We start from the raw sequence: 21,674 nt of genomic DNA on the forward strand, positions 1-21,674 counted from the left end.
CTCGCGTAGCCTGGCATCTCTAGAAGAAGAGAAAATCTAACCGTCATGTAAAGCGACATACTACAGTTTGTTATATTTTCACACTCCATATAGAGGCATGCTTGTCTAAAATAGAAACTAAAATAATAGACTTCTGTATAAAACATTTATTCAAATAATTGCAAATAACTATTTGTACAGAAAACAGAAAAAATAGTGGAAGATGTTAAAGACTTTGATTAAAATTTCTCTTGAGGTTTGTGATCAAGAATAAAAGTCTTGAGGATCTTTTGTTCATCTGATGCCACTAACCTGGAAAACTTTTGCAGATCCAGTGATTAGTTCTTCCTCAAATCCGCTCATTGGTACTTTGTAAATTTGCTTTACTTAACTTTTTAACACAATATAAAAGCCAATGGGGAGGTATTTGATGTTTTTATACACAGTTTTATGGTACAGGATTTTGAACCAATGAGATCTCATTATAGGCAGGGCTTTTTGGCATCACAGCCAAGAAGTTAAAACCAAGCAACCAACAAAATATCGCTTCATTGCATCATATCTGGTTGGGACACCGTGTTAATCATAATGTTAACTAAACTCATGACAGTTCTTATGACATGTATAATATTGAGTGATACAGATCAAGTTTATTAATTGGCTAATCTCATCCACATCGATTGATGTGTTGACCCTCGAGTGGTGATGTTTCCTTGTGCACTGTGTTATTGCGGAGGCATATGACACCCAAGGAATTTGCTTTGAGACTAATCGAAAAATATGCGGGTGAATCAGCACAGAACTGCAGAGGAGTGCTAATGATATTTCTTTTTTTTGTTCGAGTAACAGCCGTCCAGTTGTGGTAATTGGGAATTGTTCCTTCAAGGGCCTTGTTTACAAGCGGAATAAGCACTTGCTAAAATAGTTTGCATATGCGGTTTCCGTAGCGTGATGAGCGATTGAAGTGAAAAAGTGGCGTATAGCTCATTTAACATGCTTTCGAAAACACATACTCTTGGTTTGTGGTTGGAAGTAATTGACTTGTCATAAATTCTGAAAACAAGTAAGAAAATATTCAAACACAAGCAATATTTATGATTGGGCACTGATGAATTTCTCGCTTAAACAATTGTTACTGAAATGTAATCTTTGACTCACAGTAATGACCAGTCAATCAGGCCTAAAGTACATACTCAGTTATTCACTTATAATGACTCTCAACCACAGGGAGCAAAAACACATACTAATTGATTGTTTTAAGATGTAATGGGACATTTTGTAATATAACAGCAAAATGTTGTTGTTCTTCTGATATTAACATCTATTATATGCACTCATAATTAAACCACCAATGTGGTGGGAGTAATACACAGACCTGTCATTTAATGAGCATAAAATAAGAAAGAAGGCAATATTAGGCGATCAGTGCTGGCAGAAAATGCAGATTGGTCTATGGAGAGTACGTTGATAGAGTCCCCTGAGTCAGACAGAGCAAACTCTAGAGAATAACTCGGTTGTGTCAAATTACCATTGAACTAATTTGACTCCTCCGTCTATAATGAAAGCAAGCCATGTTTACACTCAAATCTGTCTGACGAGAATAAACCTACCAACTCTCATTTTCCTTTATACGGGTCAATTGTAATATATAGTATTTGGTGTTTAGCTGCATTCAGTAGCTAAATACAAGTCTCAGAGATAGGCACCTTTAATCAACGCCATACTGCCCTGAATTCAGGTTTAAACTGTACTTTAAATTTTCTCTCACTTGACTTTCCTAAATTATTTGTCACCAAAAAGACCAGATGTTAGGACAAGCAATATTGAGAATGGCCCACTTTGTCTTGTCATCTAAAAGCATGTAATGTCTTTTTCCCATATCATCTTCATCATGAGGCTTACTGTGATTTCGCCAATGTGGACGTGGATGATTGGTTGATAGGAATGTTGTTTCAATCAATGTATTAGAGTTAAATGGTTAGTTCACCCAAAATTGAAAATTCTGTCAGTAATTACTCACCCTCATGTTGTTCCAACCCCGTAAGACTTTCGTTCATCTTCGGAACACAAATTAAGATATTTTTGATGAAATCTGAGAGCTGGCTCACTCCTTCATAAGCTTCTATGTAATCGATACCTGCCATCCCAGAAAAGTTAGTAAAGACATCGTTAAAATAGTCCAAGTGACTACAGTGGCTCAACCTTAAGTTTATCAAGCGACGAGAATACTTTTTGTGCGAAAAAACAACAACAACTAAAATAACAACTTTATTCAACTAGTGAGCCTACGTTCTGACATACAACCCAGAAGTGCTGCACTGTTACACTATGTGAACTCACAAAATGAATAGTTGAATAAAGTCGTTATTTTTGTAAAAACAAAATTTGTGCACAAAAAGTATTCTCATCGCTTGATAAACTTAAGGTTGAGCCACTGCAGTCACTTGGACTATTTTAACGATGTCTTTACTAACTTTTCTGGGATGGCAGGTATCGATTACATAGAAGCCTATGAAGGAGTGAGCCAGTTCTCAGATTTCATCAAAACTTAATTTGTGTTCCGAAGATGAACGAAAGTCTTATGGGGTTGGAACAACATGAGGGTGAGTAATTACTGACTGAATTTTGATTTTTGGGTGAACTAACCCTTTAAGGACCTTTCATATGACTTGCATCAGGGCTTCAACTAAAGCATCATGGGCTGCTTTTCCATCCACATGAGAAGTGTTGCAGAAAGCATCAAGGACATTGCAAAGCATGGTAGCAAAAAAGTGGGTAGTGTGCACAATAAACAGTGAAAACATTTGAGCTTAGAAAACTTTTTGAATGTTGTCGCTGTCTTAGCTAACTTTTGTTGAATTAAAATAAAAAAATTAGCCGTTCTAAATTTCTTTATACATTTTTATGGATTTTTGGGAAAATGTCCAAATCTGTGTACTTTCTAAAGACATCACGAGGCAGGTACGATCTTGTGTGAAATAACAGATTGTTGAGCCTGTCACTGGCTATGATTTAAAAGGTCAGTTTGGTCAAAATTGAAATTGTGTGAACTTTGAGTGCCATGCAATGCTTGATGCTTAATTCCATAGAGCAATGCTAATGCAAGTCGTGAACCCTCTATTTCCCTCTTATTTTAGAGGTAGTTAATGTTTAGGCTTAGGACTTTGTTCGTTTCTTTTACAATGATGTTCTGTAAAATTGCTGTAGCCTTATTGTGAGGGTTATCACAAATGACATCCGTTCGGTGATATGGCTGGAGTTGTATGAGTGTTTAAGGATGATACCATGTGCGCATATTTTGAAACAAATGTACATAAAGAGCCATAAGAGGAGACACGGAGCCTACAAAGATGGGCAAGTTTTGTTCTGTATTTTCACCAGCTCACATCATTTTAGACCCAACAACACAAGATCTCATGGAATCCACTGAATATGCCATAGGACCAAGCATTTCTGTGGGGGCTGGCCACACAAGCTTATGCAACAACAATGAAACCACAACGTTCTGGAAACGTTCCAAGGTCAAACATGGCAGCACCATTCACTTGTTTCTCACTATTGATGAATGTTATCCACTCTGTCTTTGAAAATGAGAGAATAAAGACAATTTGTTATGATACCCTAGCATGTGTCTGACGTTTGTCCCTGCAATTGTGATGATGTCGAAATGATTCTTGCAAGTAAACCAGCAGCTCCTCAAGGTGAGGAACTATATTTGTATTTGAAAGGGTTTGATGGCTTCACTCTAAAGGCAGATGGTTGGAAACGGGACATGAGGTAAGAAAGAAAAAGGATGACAAATGTTAGTTGCCTAGCGACTGTTGTCAGGGAGACAGAGTGTGACTCTCCCCTGACCAGACTAAGAATTTCTTACTATGTTTATTTGTTCGACTGGGAATGAAATTGCTGGAGTGGAATCTGAGTCTGCAAACATCCACATGTACAAATGGGAATACACATACAAACACTTGATTGGTTAAAAAAAATCAATTAAAGATAGACTCGAAATGAAAAGATCTAGTTAAGCCTGGGTGATGAACTCACAAGAGTGGCTTTTCTGAAAGCGTGAACACTATCATTATGGATATATATCATTCATTTTAGACTATATTCAGCTGTGCTGCTTTGAATTTTATATCAAGTGACCTCTTTAAAAGCACAAAAATGTACAATCAAGAGCTGGTATTATGCAGCACTGTGCTTTATAGAAACTATGCATTAAGGAAAAAGGCTAAACTCCTTTTTTTTTAACCAGATACAAATAAATATATAAATCAAATATCTAATTTGGTAAACTGACCCAGAGTCTAATGTCTATATGATTCCTCTTCATGGTGCGTGGCATTATTGTACCCTTTGGGTACAAGAGCAGGTTAATGCAAAGACAGCAGCTTCAGATAAAGTGTTAATATATTTAAATCAAAGAGCTAGTCCTCGCCTCTAGCTGATATTGCTGAAACTGCCATTTGCATCAAAATCCAATTTCATTTTCAGACACATGGACTGTTGTTACATTTTTAACTGCCATTACTTATTTACCAGACTCATATGGAAAGGGAACGTGGCAAACCAAACACATGAGGTGCTGTTTTAAAAGTGAACTGTAATTTTTGAGATCTTTTAGTTTTTTATAAAAATCCCATCACATCAGTACATCATTTTATTTAATGACAGAACACAAACAAAAGCACAAAATAACATATTTTCGTCCAATCTTTTACTTTAACACTGAAGTGCCTCTATTTTCCATGATTTTGTAGAAGGTTTTGCAACTTTGGGCTTTCATGCACCTTTAAGTACCACAATTCACTCAATTCTGTCTCAAAGCACAGACTGCCATCTAGTGCCACTAGTACAAAGTGCCATTCAAATAAACTCAAGTGGGGTCCAAAAATGCATGGACAAAATATGATTCAATAGCAAAAAATCAAGTCAGTTCTGTGCATATTACCAGGCTACATCAATTTAGTAGCAATAACATTTAATGAAACTTAGTAGAACTCAAAATGAAAATATTACATCAATCTAATTTGTCTCTGAATGTGTTCTCCGATGCTGTTTTAGCTGATCGCTCCTTGTAAATCCTTTCCCACACTCCGAGCACTGGTAAGGCCTCACTTCAGAGTGCATCTTCTCATGTCGTCTTAGAGTCTCTTTCCGTGCAAACTTCTTCCCACAACGGGAGCAAACATGCTCCATTTGTCCTGAATGCTGTAGTTGGTGAGTGACTAGCTTCCCGTCTGTGTTAAAGCTCTCCCCGCACTCAAAGCAAACATACGGCTTCTCGTCGGTGTGTGCGATCTGCCTGTGCTTTTGCAGATAGGACGTGGAACTGAAGCTCTTCTCGCATTCGTCGCAGTTGTACATTTTCTTGTTCCCCGAGTGACCCTGCATGTGCAGCTTCAGGCAACTTGCTGAGCTCAGGCATTTTCCACACTCTGAGCACTTGTGGACTTTGATCCCCGCATGAACATCTTGATGCCTTTTGAAGGTGTCTTGGCGAGTGAAGGTTTTGCCACAGGTGGTGCAGTTTAACAGGGACTTGCTGGAATGGATTATAAGGTGGCTCCTGAGAGTAGAGGTGGACTTGAAGGCCAGACCGCACTGAGAACAGCTGTAACGCCTTTCGTCGGTGTGCACCACCTTATGGCTTTTGAGATTTGCACGCCTAGCGAAGCTCTGACCGCACTTCTTGCAGTGGAAAGGTCTTTCTCCAGTGTGTGTGACCTGGTGGGACCTCATACTGCTCCTGAAGCGAAAGCTCTTGTCACACTTCGGGCACTTGAACGATTTCTCCTCAGAATGTACGGCCATGTGTCTAGAGCACTCTCCTGAAGAAGGGAACTTTTTCCCGCAGCGTTCACAACTGTAGGGTTTTTCTCCGGTGTGAAGACGCTCATGCAGTTTGAGGCTGTTGGGATGTTTGAAGGGCTTGCCGCAGTGTTTGCATTTGTAAGGGGTGTCGGAGAAATGGATCTTCATGTGCGATGTGAGGTGGCTCATCCTTTTGAAGCTGCTCTCGCAGTGTATGCAATGAAAGGGACGGTTGTCTTGGTGAATGGTCTGATGAGTGTTGAGTTCTTGCTTCCTCAAGAAACTCTTCCCACATTCTGAACAGCTGAACGGCCTGTTCCCTGCATGGATATTTAGGTGTACATCCAGTTCAACTTTATTGATGAACTTCTTGTCACATTGCGGGCATGGAAAGGGCCTCTCTCCGGTATGGGTTGCCTTGTGGACTCTCATAGCTGCCGCAGTGTTGAAAAGCTTCCCACAATGATCGCACTGGTGGGGCAGGGTGCCTAGGTGCAAACGCAGGTGAGTATTTAGGGTACTTCTTCGAGAAAAGCTTTTCCCACATTGTGAACAAGAGAATGGCTTCTCCCCCGTGTGGCTCCTCAAGTGGGACTTCAATCCACTCTCCCTGACAAACTTTTTCTTGCAATAAGGGCAGTCCAACACCTTCTCGCCGGTGTGTAGCCGCATGTGCAAGGAAAGCTCATGTTTATCGACATAACTCTTCCCGCAAGTGGAGCACTGGTGTGACTTCTTCAGGGAGTGCACCTTGTCATGGGCTTTGAGGTCTGATTTTCTTTTGAAGCTCTTGCCGCATTTCGGACAAAGGTTGGACCTTAATGATCCACAAGTAATTGTGGGTGGTGGGTTAGGATTCTCTGTAGAGTCATTGGGCTCCATTAAGACGGAACTGGGTGCAGGAGCTGTGTTATGTAGTATCATGTCTGTATGCATTTCCTCATCACTAAAAGTAAATTATGTATAAATTAAAGGCTTTTAGGGGAAGCAAAGGAAGTTGACCATGCAAGATATCAATGCTTATTTGAAAACATGTACCAACAAGAGATCTTTGCAATTTCATGAGAAGATGGGACACTCACCTGGTTTTATTGGACTGCTCCTTCTTTAAAAAACAAAACAAAAACAAAACAAGAACATGTTTAGAAAACTTGTTCTTAGCTAGGAAGACATATGCTGATACATTTGACACCTTACCTTCACCGAGGCAATTTCCTCAGTTGTATGTCCATGTATAAGGTTTTCTTCTATGTTTGCCGATATGTCTTTTTCAGTCGGTTCATGTTTGACCTCCATCAACATCTGGACCATGGTACTAATGTCTTCTTCTGTCTTGATGCTGGCCATTGTGCTCATTATCTCTGATAGCTCCTTCTTCACTGACTGCTATCAGTGTTAGCATAGACATTTACATTTCTGCATTTGGCAAACTCTTTTATCCAAAGCAGCTTACACTGTATTCAAAGTATGCATTCAGATCAATCAGATCAGTGTCAGAGGTGACTCATATAGTACTAAATATGCAAAACAGATATCTCCTACTTGAAAATAACTACTGGAACAGACATCCGACAGATTGATAAGCCCCAACTTCAAGGAAAAGCATCATTTGACTTAATTTATAATATGGCAGCAACTAAATCAAATGCCAATTACCAATTCCACTGGTCATTTTTAAGGGGAGGCAGGGAAACTATGAGTTGTCTGTATTGCAGAATGACTGGAAGGCTTTGAGGTTGGAAGTGGAAAATTGTATTCCCATCTCTGACTTAGTCTGGAAAGAGCTTTAGTATAATTTCTACACATTTTTAATAAACTGTAGCAATCTACTAGGTAATAAAATACTCTTCTACTACAACTATTCATTCCATAAAATGCAAACATACTGATACAATCTTTAGTTAAACCAGATGAATTTTATACTATTCAAATAGTTTAGTTTTGTTCTCCTACTAAGCTGTTTTCATATGACAGTCCCTAAAATCTATTTCTGGATTAGAGCAGATCCTTTAGCCGAAGTTATATTTCAAGATTAAAGTTAAAAATGCAGTTTCTTTTTAGTGAAAGTGCAGCTCACTTACCATTTCACTTTCAATATTCCCCACATGGAGTGGTTTGAAGTCGCTGTCTTGAGAGGATTCAACCTCTGAGGAAAAGCGAGAAATACTTAAATGATGTAGAAGAACAGAACAGTGTGTTTCCCTCAAACAAACAGGACACTCCAGGGACTTGTTGAGCTCCCAGTAGCTTTGTAGACAGCTTTTGCACAAACTGTGGTAACATCTTAGAACAATAGAGTCTTTTAAAGAAGTGCAAAGATAGCAGACAGAATCTGTGACAGTAATGGGCGAGGTGGCAGCCATATTGTCACAGTTAAATCAAGATGAACAATTAAGTGATGGTAACAGATGGCCAATCATATATTTTAGAAACTAGTTGTTTGGTGTAAAATGTGACACAAACTACAGCTCTGTCAGCAAACTTTTGTGATCTCACAGGAACTCACAGCTGTTCCTCTTTTTCCTATTCAATGAGTTAAACCAGTGGTTCTCAACTCCAGTCCTCGGGACCCGTTGCTCTGCACATTTTGTATGTCTCTCTTATCTGACACACTCAGTTCAGTTCATGGAGTCTCTCTTAACGAGCTGATGATCTGATTCAGGTGTGTTAAATAAGGGAGACATACAAAATGTGCAGAGCAGCGGGTCCCGAGGACTGGAGTTGAGAACCACTGAGTTAAACTGTTAAATAGTATTCAATCAGGAGAACAGGCTCCATCTAATGGACAGGATGCCATTTAATGAAAGATCTCAGAGAAAGACAGTGGAAGTCAATTATGACACTTTTTTTTATTTTTGGGCCACTGGCTGACAAATGTTTCCTTTACTGCAGTGAGAACATTACTACTGATCATAATGATGCTTGCAGTTTCTTTCATCTGCAATCAAGCTTGAAATGCTTTGAAACTCCATTATATTGCACCAGAATAGCAGCAGCAGCATGTACATATTTTATTAATGTAGATTAGAAATGAGGGAAACCATTGATGTTTTTTTTTTAAATCTAACTTCAAAGGTAAAACAGGAACATTGTTTCTGTATGGACAATCTTTTGTAATGCATGTTGCAGTACATTTTTCAAACATTTGATGGCACAAGTAAGTTCACACAGTATTTCTAGAAGTCATGTTAATTGAAGGAAAAAATCCCATTGTTCCAGATTAAAGATAAAGGTTACTTATTACACACTGAGATTTAATTTCAACTTAATTTTACATCCAAAATGACGAGTTGACACATATAGTCATTTAATAGGATAGCATTAACAGGACTTTTCTTTTAAGGGAGAACCCACTTTAAGATAATCATTCATTGAAATTTAAATCATAATTCAATGAAAAAGCTAAATACATACCTTGTTTCATGCCAGTCTGTTTTTCATATTATTAATTTAACTATTTTGTCAGTTTACATAGGTACGTGTATATAGGTCAGGATGTCCAGTTTAGCTCCAACCCCAATTAAACACACCTGAACCAGCTAATCAAGGTCTTTCTAGGCATATTAGAAACTTCCAGGCAGGTTTTTTTTTTTTTTTGGAAAGAAGCTGGTTACTAGGATTTTAAAGGATTCTATATTTAACAGGATATAAAACAGAAACAATGACAGGACAAATCATTGTAAGTATAGTAGATATCTTTATTATGAATAATGTGACCACAATTAATCATGGTCAAACACACAAGAATCAACCTTGATGTACAGGTAAAATGTAAATTGAAGGTCCAGAGTCCAAAGTACAAAAAAATTCACCATCAATAATGCACATTCCCCCCCTTTCCATTGGTGGTACGCCCTAAAAGAAATTTATATTCAGCTCAGTCTATCCCAGACTTCAGCTCTGGAGGTCTAACAGGAACAAATAAAAAAGGTTTGGTCGCTTAAATAAACTCAATGCTTTAGTGCTGCGGGTTTAGTCATCCAAGAAATCGTCATCCAGATTGACGTCTGTGGTGTCAATGTCATCGAGCTCCATGTTATCCAAATCATCCTCCAGTTCATCAATAACCTTAAAATAAAATCACAAAATGAGGTTACATCAAGTCTTATGTTCATATGGCTTTATTAACCATGTAATCTTTTACCAAATACCTTCTGTTCTGCTTCTGTCATTTTTGGAGGCTCTTCCTCAGTCTCCTCCTCAACCTTCTGAGGAGGCAGGGATTCTGCATGACTCATGGCAGCAACTACTGGAGCCGAGACGGCTGCTATCACTGAGGCCAAAACACCCACATCCTCTGAGGCCTCCTCTGTGTCTTTCACCTCCTGAACATACACAGGCAATTTGATTAGTTTATACACAAAGATGATATATGTGAACTCTTTAGATTACTCTTTTGCTCAGGTATTGTGGTAAGCTGTAGTGTGTTGCCATTAGGGGTGGAACAGATCATAGTTGATCCGTGATCTGTACAGACCAGGCCCCACAGCTCGGCACGCATGTGATTCTCGGATCTTTTGTCTTGTACATTTACACATTGAAGCGATTTTAAACTATTCCAGTTCAAGAAGAGGCAACTCAATTCAGTACTCGGACGCTGTTATTTATGCACACAGCCACACACACCTGAAGCGTGCACGCACAGAGCTGCGTTTCAGATGCAAAAACACCGAATTGATTCCTCTTTCCAAGCGCCTAATGAGAGTATTAATCTGCGTTGGCGAGTATATGAAACAATGTCAATAAGCCGGTAACATTTTTATGAATGCAATCAATGTTTTGAGAACATGAACGACGCTCGGGACAGTTGATGGGCCAGTGCTGCATCGTCATGAAAGTCTAAGCCTTGCCGATTTAAATATTCAAACACAAGAAGAAATAAAGGGAATTCAATTTGGTACTCGCGTGCTGTGTGGGAATTTTTCTGTGCGCTAACATACAAAGCGCGCGCCCAGAAAGCAAGTCTCAGACAGAGCGTGAATACAGAATTGAGCTCTCTTTCACGTCTTCTGGCGCTTGAATGGACAAATTCACAAAGAATTATGTCAAAAATGCCCATCTCTGTGAGTGTCATAGTAAACATAATCGGCTATATCTTAAGTGAACGTAAACAGTTGAGAATTAAAACGCATGTGTAGCAGTATATTGGATCTGTGCAGCTCTTAAAGTGACAGCAGCCAAATATAACTGCTGCCGTCTGTGTCATTAATGTTAATCAAACAACAAAAGACAAAAAGAAAAATCACCCACTGTTCTTGACTAAATAACTTTTGTAACTTTAATAAGGATTAATCAATGTTTCATTTATACAGTGAAAACTATGCAGTGCTTTTACATTTGATTACTTTATTAAATTTCTGTACCTAAAAACTATTACTAGACCTACCTTAAAAAAAAACACTATTTCATTAGTATCTATGTTCTATTGTATCTATTTGTACTATTGCTTGTAATTTGATTATTTGTTCTTATTTTATTACCCGCTGTTTACTTGTCATTAATAATAATTTAAATGTATATTAGTAGGTAGGCTAGTAGTTTTAGCTGTGGTATTGAAATTAGAATAGAGAATTGTGAATTTTCAGTTGTGTCTAAAAAATACTGGTGTCATCACTGCCTGTTTTTGCAAAAACATTTCATGGCCGGTAAAAAAATATTTATGGCCATTAATTATCTTATGCCATTGGCCACTGGCAGGTGAAGCTAAAAGTTAGTTTTAGGCCCTGGTTGCACCACTAGTAGCAATCAACAAAATGAGTTTGAAACACACACACACACACACACACACACACACACACACACACACACACACCCACTAGTAGCAATCAACAAAATGAGTTTGAACACACACACACACACACACACACACACACACACACACACACACACACACACACACACACACACACACACCTGTGTAGGAGTGGGGATAATTCCTTTTGGTTCATAACCACAGGCTTCCTCCAGCACATTCCTTTCTTCATTGGGCTAAAGACAGAGAAAAGAGTGAGGGAAAAAATGATAAAGGCAGCCTATTATTCAAATAAAATGGATTTAAAAAAAAAAAAGACAAAAAATAATAATAATAATTCAAATACAACACAGCAAAAAGTATGCAAACAATTAAAACAGAGCAGTAAGCAGTGATCATCAGGGTCCAAACAGACTGCAATGACAAGATACAGTTATTCCCTGTTAAAAAAAACTTCTTGATCAAGCATGTTGGAGTAATGATGATTTTATATTATAGTATCCCCATATGGGTGTAAATCTGACTATATTTACAAGTTTAAACAAGTTTGATTTCAGAAGATCGACTTGTATCTTCTAAAGAACTGCTTGGATCCTGTATAAGTAAACAGTGAAAGATTGTCTTGGAATAAAAGGCAGAGTTGATATTTGGTAATTAAAATTAAAACGATTAAAAATTGTTTTTGGTAATTGAAATTAAGCTGAAAATATAAGCACTAGATGAACAACTTAGACTTAAAAACCTTCACCAAACATTTTAAATTGAAATATAATAAAAAAGACAATAGTACATAAAATCTAAATCTACTAAAACTTAAAAATAAAATAATAATAATTATAAATAATAATAACTTGCTCTCTTACCGTGATCAGTGGGTAGTCGGAGGCAGGTCTGGTTTTGCCAAGGCAGGACTCTCTCAGGTACTGCTCTGCCACAAAGGCCTCTTTCAGGCCTGGGAACAAGTTCTCATACTCTGTAGGATCTGCCAGAGACTCTGCAGCTTTCTGATTCACTTTAGACAAGCTCTCTCTCCAAAGTTTCACCACCCTGTTATCAAATACACAGTTACAGGATTGTACAGAATGCATTTTACTCTCTAAAAAAAAAAAAAAAAAAGTAATTTAATTTAATACCAATATGTGTAAAATTGTCTTTTCACAGTGAGAACATATAATGAGTCAAAAATAGACTAATTTTGAAGGTCAGGTCAAGTGCATCCAATTGAGGGATACAGCATCTCAAAGAGTGTGCTCTGACTGGAAACTGGACATAAAATTTGCATATTGTGCATACTATTTAAAAAGTAAATAAGTAAAAAAGTAATATGTTGTATGTCCTTCCAAAATACCACTTCACTTATTAAAAAATACTTTAATGCTGTGACAAAGTGAATGTGAATACAGACCTGGATACTTGGCTAGGCAGATATGTGCGGGCAAGAAAGGCTGCTTCTGGTAGACGATTGGTCTTGATCAGGAGCTCCAAACAGTTGTCCAGTCTGGCAAGACAAACAAACAATAAAAATCAATTAAAGCAACTAAATTATATTCAAAATAACAATCAGTGGGTAAAACATCTTTAGTCAACATATTTCGATTTGTATTTCAGCTGACAAAAGTCTGTTCACTTATACTTACTTTCCCTGTAGGAAGTAGGTCATGAAGGCAACATTATTTTTTCCGTCACGCTCTGCCCCCTCTGCAAGCTTGGCAACCATAGCGGCATTGCCAGATGCAGTGGCCAGCAGCAGGAGACCTCCATAGTCCTGGGCATGATGGAGGCACTCCTGTGCCAAACCAAACTGGCACTTACTGATGGCCAGCTCTGCCAACTGCTTCCACTTCTGCTCAGACTACAGAAGAAAAGCATTATCATTAGAAATCTTAATTATATGAGCTTACATGCAGAATCTTGAACATTACTTTTACAGAAAAACTTTTTTCCACTACAATAAATGCAATAAAATTAGTAAGCAATTGAGCTTGGCCACCACTAGGGGAGCTGTATCACTGGTTTAAAACAACAAACCTCAGCTTCTACTGCTAGCTGGTAGGCGATCTTCAGCTCTCCTAACTGCAGCGCCAGCTCAAACCGGTGCTCTGGATCAGTGGACACGGCCAGAGCCTGCTGCTTGAAACCCTGAAGGCACACGGACAAAGATACTTTAGATATCATAGAACCATAAAAAGATTATCATTTTGATTTGCTAAACTTTTGGTAGCCAATTAATCTCTAACGCTGCATCTGAAATCACATACTGTCTGAGTATGTACTACATTTAAATTGAATTCACAAGCATTAAAAAGTGTTTTTATGTTATGTATAGAAAAATGTTCTATATAGTAAAAAGTTCTATATAGTAAAAATTGTTGTATAAATATATAGGTTGTATAAATTGTATATAGGTTGTATAAATGAAATTCGGATGTTGTTGCTGTCACGTGACACATCAGTTGCGTCGCTTCATTGCCATTCACAAATCCTCTCCTGTGGCCTCATGGGATAGTATTGTCCATCGAATGCACACTTCATTATCTCGGCGGATGTAGTAACTCATCTGGGGACTTTTCACCTACTGTTTTTTGAACACTATGCATTCTGACATGCTCTGTTGGCCTACTGGTTTTTGCATACTATATAGTAGGGACGTTTTGATTTCAGATGCAGCTCAAGGCTTTCTTGACCCACATTTGTTTACATTGATCTTCACAAGTACTTGAAAGTGTGACATAACTTGTACTTCATGCTTATTTTTATTACTTACGAGTCACTTAACAGGCAAACATTTTGAAGTCTTACCTGTTTTTCCAGGAAGTGTGCAACCCTGGTTCTCTGTTCTTTAGGGATGGTGGGCAGCACTTTGTCTGCCATGCCAAAGTCTCTGCGCATGACAGCAGTCTGGTACTCCAGGACAGACACCAGAAGAGAGTAACTGACAATGTTCAGCTCCTTATCACCCAGGTAAAGACGGTCGTCTTTAGGAATGTATCCCAGAAGGTACATGGTTCTACGATAAATAAGACACTGTTAGACTGAATGAATGAATGAATGAATTATATAAGGCCTTCCTTCTATACTGTTTTACTAAGTTTGGGGTCAGTATTTTTCTTTTTTTCAATAAATTAATATTTCTATTTAGCAAATTAAATTTGATCATTAAATTGATAAAAAGATGGAGTAAAGACATTTACAGCATTACAAAAGATTCCTATTTCTGTTCTTTCTAATACTGTTCTCTTAAAATTTCTACACAAAAGAATCTTGAAAATATGTATCACAATTTGCACAAAAATACTAAGCAGCACAACTGTTTTCAACATTGATAAGAAAATGATTCTTGGGCACCAAATCAGCATATTACAATAATTTCTGAAGGATCAATTATCCACTGAAGACTGGAGTAATGATGCTGAAAATTCAGCTTTGCCATCACAGGAACAAATTACATTTTAAATTGTGTTAAATAGAAAGAAACTTCTTTCAAAAACATTTTTAAATTGTACCAACCACAAATTTGGAACGAGTGTGAATATGTAATTAATGCATTACATTTTCTTTTAAATGTTTGAAACTGATTTCAGATATTGGGGAATTTGACGCTACCTGTCCAGGTGAGCAATGGTGACAATCTCTCCTCCAACAAAGTAGTTGAGTCTGTTGACTGAGCTGGTGTAAATGAAACAGTCTCCCACCCACAGACCCGTCTTTACCACTTCCTGAATCTCTCCCAGGACCTGCACACACAAACAGAGGAGAGCAGACCTTTTGTTTCAATTCTTTAAAGTCAACATCAAAATTGACTTGATTTACAGTCTTAATAAAACTCCTGGTTGTATTGTTGATGATTCATTAGAGCATTTTATTCCAATTCTTTTTAATTACAGATTTAATTCAAATGTGTTTCCTTTGAAACAACCCTTTTCAGGAAATTAAACATGACTGTGTTTTTAACACTGATGTGCACTGACCTCAAAAGCATCTTCGATTCCATCTTCAGTAACCCCCTCATTTGACTCTTGTGATGCGGCCACCTTCTCTGACAGATAACGCAGGATGAAGAAAGACTCCTCTGTGGCAATGCAAACCAGCTCACCAGAGTCTGACCAGAAAATCTGTAAGTACAGATGCAATTGGTCCAAGCACACTAAGAAATGACCAAACCATACAGAACAAAAGACAGGAGGACTGTAGCAATTGACTTACGTGTTTGGGCTGGATCTCAATGCGACGAATCAGCTCTGTGTTATCCCAGTCATAGAAAGCCAAGCCATTCACTGATCTGACGCCCAGCAAGAAACCACCATAGATGCCTGCAAGCACACAACCATTCATTTACATAAAACCATAAAAGAATACCATGCTTGTACAAAATGTAATCAAGGATTTGAGTGTGCCGTATACTGTGCATTTGTACATTTTCTGTATCTACTACAATATATTTGCATACAAAATTGTGAATACAGAGCTAGTTGAACTACTTGCCTATGATGCAATGCAAAACAGTTTACCTTCTGCTCCAAAGTCGGGCTTAAAAGATTTTTTCTCCTTAAAATTTTTGAAGATTTTCACCAGACTGCTGCTTTCCCGAATTGCGTACCTTGATTTAAAACAAAAAGTCATGTCAGTTTTTATGTTTCTTACAGTCGATGAGTATATTAGGTAAGCAGCTGCTCTGAACATCTGTCTTCTATATGCTTGTAGAGCACTTACTCCGATGAATCATGGGCCCAGACAAACTCCTGTGCAGATCCAAAGCTCTTGTTCCTCAGAGCCACAGCAGTATAGATGATGTACTCTCCATCTCCGCACACCACCACAAACCTAAACAACAAGATTAAAGGTGCTGAATCTTTGGATGTTGAGAAATGTATCATTTGTAAAATGATATTTACATTAATAAATTGCAGCAAGGATCAGGCTGCATGTACAGTAGCTGCGTTAGAGGAAAGATGTGATAGACTTACCTGCCGTTAGGATTGTGCTGGAGAGTTTGAGGGTAGATCTCACAGCTGCCCATGTCCTTCACCGCCAGTGGCAGCCTCTCGCCATCCTTGATCTCAGCATCTCCCATGGCTTTGAGGTTAGCCTGCTGAATCTCAGAGTGCTTGGCCCAAATGATCTTTCCATTGGCATCCATTGACATGGCTGGCTCCTCACGACCAAGCTAAAACACAAATACAAACCGGATAAATTACAGCGAACTGTCCACATAAGATATAACATTATATAAAGCTAATCAGATTATAAATTAATGTTCACTGAAGTAGATAGGAATGTCATGTCAATTTATATAGCTATATCTATAGACACTACCATTTCAAAGTTAGAAAAAAAGTCTCATATGTCACAAAGGGTGCATTTATTTGAGAAAATATAGTAAAAACAGTAATATTGTGAAACATTATTATAATCTAAAATTACCATTTCAATTTTTATTTATTTTAAAATGTAATTTATTCCTGTGATAGCAAAGCTGAATTTTCAGCAGCAACTGTCACACGAAATCGTTCTAATATGAAGACTTGCTGCTCAAGAAACATTTACTATTATTATTATCAATCTTGAAAATAGTAGTGCTGCTATTTTTGTGAAAACCGTGATACATTTTTCTGGGATTCTTTGATGAATTGAAAGAACAGCATTTATTTGAAATAGAAATCTTTTGTAACATTATCTATCTCTGCCATCCCCTGCTGACAGCTCTCTTGTTGCTGGGAGTGAACTTTCCAATTATCAGCCTGAGCTTTAGCCAGTATTTCGCACCACTGACAGGCAACAGCGTGGTGTTACTTTTGAATTATTTTTTGTACCTTGATAATGATGCTGCCTTCGTCATAACCCAATGCCACATTGTTGGAGCCGCGCAAGCCAGACACACACCACACCCGCTCCATACCATAGTTCAGGGTGCTCTCTAGACGGTAAGTGCTGGAGTGCCAGATACGAACCGTGCCTTAACAAAAGACAGTTACAAGAAACTTTAAAGGTGAAGTGTTCGTTTTTAATTTGAAAATATTTTATACTAGTGATGGGAGAAACAAAGCTTTTCAAATTTTGAATCAACTGGACCAATTGCTTCGCAAAATGATTCACTTAAAACACCACACGCTAGTGACCACTGCTAGTCAGAACAGTGTAAATGCAGTGAAAACTCAGCCCAAACATGCATAAACACCTTTTACAAACCAATTGCAAATGTTTTATTGAAGGTGTAATCTATAATATGCAATTAAATCATCTAATACCATTAAATATAAAGTGTCTTTTACTGAAATCACGTGACTTCGGGAGTTTGATACGAGCTCCGAATCACTGGATCAAAACTAATTATTTGCAAAGGTTTCAAAGCATCACAAAGCATGTTTCAAAAGTGCCCATCACTTTATAAAGTGCCAGTTTAATGTGCAGGGACCACTGAAAGCTTTTAGCTTTTTAAATATTACACTCTTATAAAAAAATAATTTAAACAAATATTTGCATAAGGAATGAGGCAGTGCAGTTTTATAAAAGGGATATCTATAACATTATCCTTAAGATGACTCACCATCCTCTGATCCAGTGATGATGATTGGCAGCTCTGGGTGGAAGTTTACACAGGACACATTCTGAGCGTGACCCTCAAGAGTCTGGACACATGTCTTATTCTAAAGAGAGAGAGGCACACAGAACATAAGTAAATAAATAGCCAGGAATTACTTGCTCCATTGATTATCATCAATATCATTATAGTACCTGATAGTCCCAAATCTTAACCAGTCTGTCATCAGCTCCAGATATGAGGTAGGGTTTATCTCCTCCACTGTAATAATCAATGCAGTTCACCCCCTTATCATGACCCTCCAGAGTGAAGTTAGGAGAGGAAGAGCCCAGCTGCCAAACCTGAAACACAACAAAGAAGAAATGATGGGGGAAATGTCACAAATTAGATTCAAACTGGCTCTATCCGCATAAGTGTACTATCTATCTTACCTTGATGGTTCTGTCCAGCGATGCACTTGCAAACTGGTTGTTGTCCTTGGGGTTGATGACAATCTGCATGACGTAGTGTGTGTGGCCCTCAAATACCTGACTGCAGGACCATTTCTTCTCCCAGTCCCACAGCTTTATCAACATGTCGTCTAAATGCACACACACCCAATGAATGTTAAACAAAGAGTTTTGTACATACACCACAATTTAAAGTTAAAAAAAAAAAAAAAAAAATTTCTTATGCTCACCAAGAATGCATTTATTTGATCAGAAAATAGTAATATTGTGAAAGATTATGACAATTTAGAATAACTGTTTTCTATTTAATATATTTAAAAATGTAACTGATGGCAAGGCTGAATATCTAGCAGCCATTATTCCAGTCTACACTGTCACATGATCCTTCAGAAATCATTCTAATAAACGGATTTGGTGCTCAAGAAACATTTTCTTGTTATGAATGTTGAAATCTGTTTTGCAGCTTAATATTTTTGAGGACACTGTGATACTGTACATTTTCTTCCGGATTCTTTTATGAATAGAAAGTTCAAAAGAAAAGCATTTATTGGAAATACAAATTATTTATAACATTACAAATGTCTTTACTGTTACTTTAGATCAATTTAATGCAATCTTGATGAATAAAAGTGTTTATTTCTTTTAAAAATCTTACTGACACACCAAACTTTTAAACGGTAGTGTAATATGTTATGTAACATATGGTGTATTTTCATTCATGTATTATGAATACTTATATGCAAATGCAATCTGTCCATACCGCTGCTCGTGAGGATGTAGGGCTGGGTGGGATGCACAGCGATGCAGCGAATGTAATCTGAATGGGCCTCAAACATGTGTACTCGCTCTAATGTGTTGTAGTTAAAAACTCGAATTTGCATGTCATCCTAGAAAAAAAGGGGGATTTATTAAATAGTTTAATATCAGTAGCAAATCGATAATAAAAGGAATAGTATATTAATAGATATTATATAATAGTGTACACATTATTATTCATGTATATACTTACAGCACCAGTTATGACCCAATTTTTCCTGGCAACAAACTTGGCAGCTCTTACTGGCAGGTCACAGACTTCAAACGTCTTAACCAGAGTCTATTAAAGGTAAATATACGAGATTATTAGACAAACATTAAACACACTTAGTGCTCTACTGTATCCCTAATGTTTGTTGTAAAGATCAGATGGTAATATATTTTAAAAAAGCTGAAAAACTGCACACGTTTCCTACTTACTTGTGTTTCATGGTTCCACACACAGACACTGCCGTTGTACAGACTGGCCAGCATCCATGGCTCGGATGGATGAAGGTCTACGCTTTTGACACGGTCAGATCGAGCCGTGAGTTTGCGCTTGATGTCCAGCCTCAGAGGCTAGAGGAGAAGAATCAGAATCACTATTACTTTAAAGTTGATATTAATCAGCACCAATCTCTTTTGTCAGCAGTCCCATTTATATAGTAACACTAATAGTCTATTGAAAAGCTCAAAACTAAATTGGGTTAAGAACAGACAGCAGTGACATTTTTTTATTCTACCTGTCTACCCACAACTTCACAAACATTTGCCATTTATCACCCAGTTAAAAGTCTGACATAGTAACAGCAACTAACCTTTACAGCACAGTTAAGAAGAAACAAAATTACGTTACAACAAATCATGCCTCACTAAGATAATGTCAGGAGTGACCATGCAACTTAATAGAATACAGCATCACATATCTATAGTGCTTATTTATTAACGTGTAAGTTACATATGTTAATGTTATAGTCATATTCATAGCATCAGCTGTTAGCCAGAACACAAGATATCACTTCATAAAATATTTAAGTGGACAATTAATTTATAAAATATATAATAATGTTAAGTTTTAAATGCAAATTGTATCTCGAAAAATATTGAAAATGAATAAATCGTTTACAGACTGACTAAATGAGAGTTGTCTATGTGGCCATTCTAAGGGCCTTCGAGGCTAACAGCTCGAGCTAACGTTATTGAAAGCGTATTTTTCCTCAATATATGCGAAACAGCTACAATATTGCCCACAACGCAAACATTGATGTGACACTTACCATGTTTGCGTTTGCTGGTTTTTATCTCCTTCAGTAGCAATATTTTATATCATCCACCGAGAGTCTGATGTGTTTTTCGGCTTCAGTTGTGTGCAAGGCAGGCAAATGTGACGTGGAACTTCCTCGAAGCCCGTGCGCTTGACGTCGGAAGCGTTGACGTGACACTCGGACGGCTTCGGTGTTTTTCGGGTAATTTCGGCCAAACTCGGAATTTGAGTGACACTGCATGACGATGTTAGCTTGCAATGAGTATGAGCTTAACCCTTTCCTCTAAAGACTTCACCTTCGTATGATTAAAACACCGTGCTGAAATGTTCCGTCAACTGAAAATTCTCATTGAAGCGTGTTCCTAAATATGATATAATAAATACATAATTTAAACATTAAAATGTAGGCTATAATAGTCTCTCAGCAATGATGCATTGTCTCAAAAGTAACCTATACAATTTCCACAGTATTCCACACTAGCTCTAGTCTATATCACAATCTTCAACCATCTAATAATAATAATAATAATAATAATAATAATAATAATAATAGGCCTAAAAAAAATAAAGTTTTAATTAATAAATATTGTTTGACTGCTTAGACACCATCAGTGTCTCTTCTTAATGGTTACAGAATCAATCTTTAGTCGTAGTTGTAAAACGAATTTTTTTTAGCTCTTTATGGTAAAAAAACAAAAAACAAACCTGAACTACTTTCATAGCATATTGTGTTTGTTACCAAAGCAAATGTGTTTTGTACTACCCTGTAAAGCCTGACATGAAATAATAGTCTGAAAAATCTTATTTTTTATGAAACATGTATCTAAAAGAAAATCCAAAAGACTCGAGGGAGGTGATCTAATCATTTCTGTTTCCGGTACAGACTTGCATACCCTATGGGGCTGTCATGGGATGAACGAACGACTCGGACCCGAAGATTCGGGAGGTGAACTAATCATGTCTGCGTCCGAAATCTTAAAAATGCTGCCTTCGGAGGCTGCATTTCAAGGTAGGAAGGCATCAGGGCATGTCTGAATCCAATGTAGCTTCACTTCCTGTCTCCTGAGATGCCTTCATCTGATT

At 37.6% G+C, this 21,674-nt stretch overlaps 1 protein-coding gene and 1 long non-coding RNA gene across 2 annotated transcripts; both read right to left on the reverse strand.

Moving 5' to 3' along the window:
* Positions 1-7,101: 7,101 nt before the first annotated feature.
* On the reverse strand, positions 7,102-9,278 carry LOC307161560. The gene is made up of 3 exons (XR_013821751.1): positions 9,208-9,278; positions 7,875-7,939; positions 7,102-7,179 (listed from the first exon to the last, which is right to left on the reverse strand). It is a non-coding gene; the product is annotated as an uncharacterized lncRNA (long non-coding RNA).
* Positions 9,279-9,471: 193 nt separating this feature from the next.
* Positions 9,472-20,736, reverse strand: copb2 (COPI coat complex subunit beta 2). Its single transcript, XM_079876396.1, has 22 exons — positions 20,605-20,736; positions 19,769-19,906; positions 19,542-19,628; positions 19,293-19,419; positions 18,515-18,663; positions 18,278-18,424; positions 18,090-18,189; positions 17,356-17,498; positions 16,510-16,709; positions 16,256-16,366; positions 16,054-16,142; positions 15,749-15,855; positions 15,514-15,657; positions 15,149-15,279; positions 14,345-14,552; positions 13,574-13,684; positions 13,183-13,397; positions 12,951-13,043; positions 12,409-12,592; positions 11,707-11,781; positions 9,945-10,118; positions 9,472-9,861 (listed from the first exon to the last, which is right to left on the reverse strand). The coding sequence occupies exons 1-22, from the start codon at positions 20,605-20,607 to the stop codon at positions 9,766-9,768; spliced, it is 2,832 nt and encodes a 943-aa protein (XP_079732522.1). The 5' UTR covers positions 20,608-20,736; the 3' UTR covers positions 9,472-9,765.
* Positions 20,737-21,674: the final 938 nt, after the last annotated feature.

Source organism: Squalius cephalus (genome assembly GCF_949319135.1).
Source record: "Squalius cephalus genome assembly, chromosome: 7".
In the NCBI taxonomy this organism is placed as follows: domain Eukaryota; kingdom Metazoa; phylum Chordata; class Actinopteri; order Cypriniformes; family Leuciscidae; genus Squalius; species Squalius cephalus.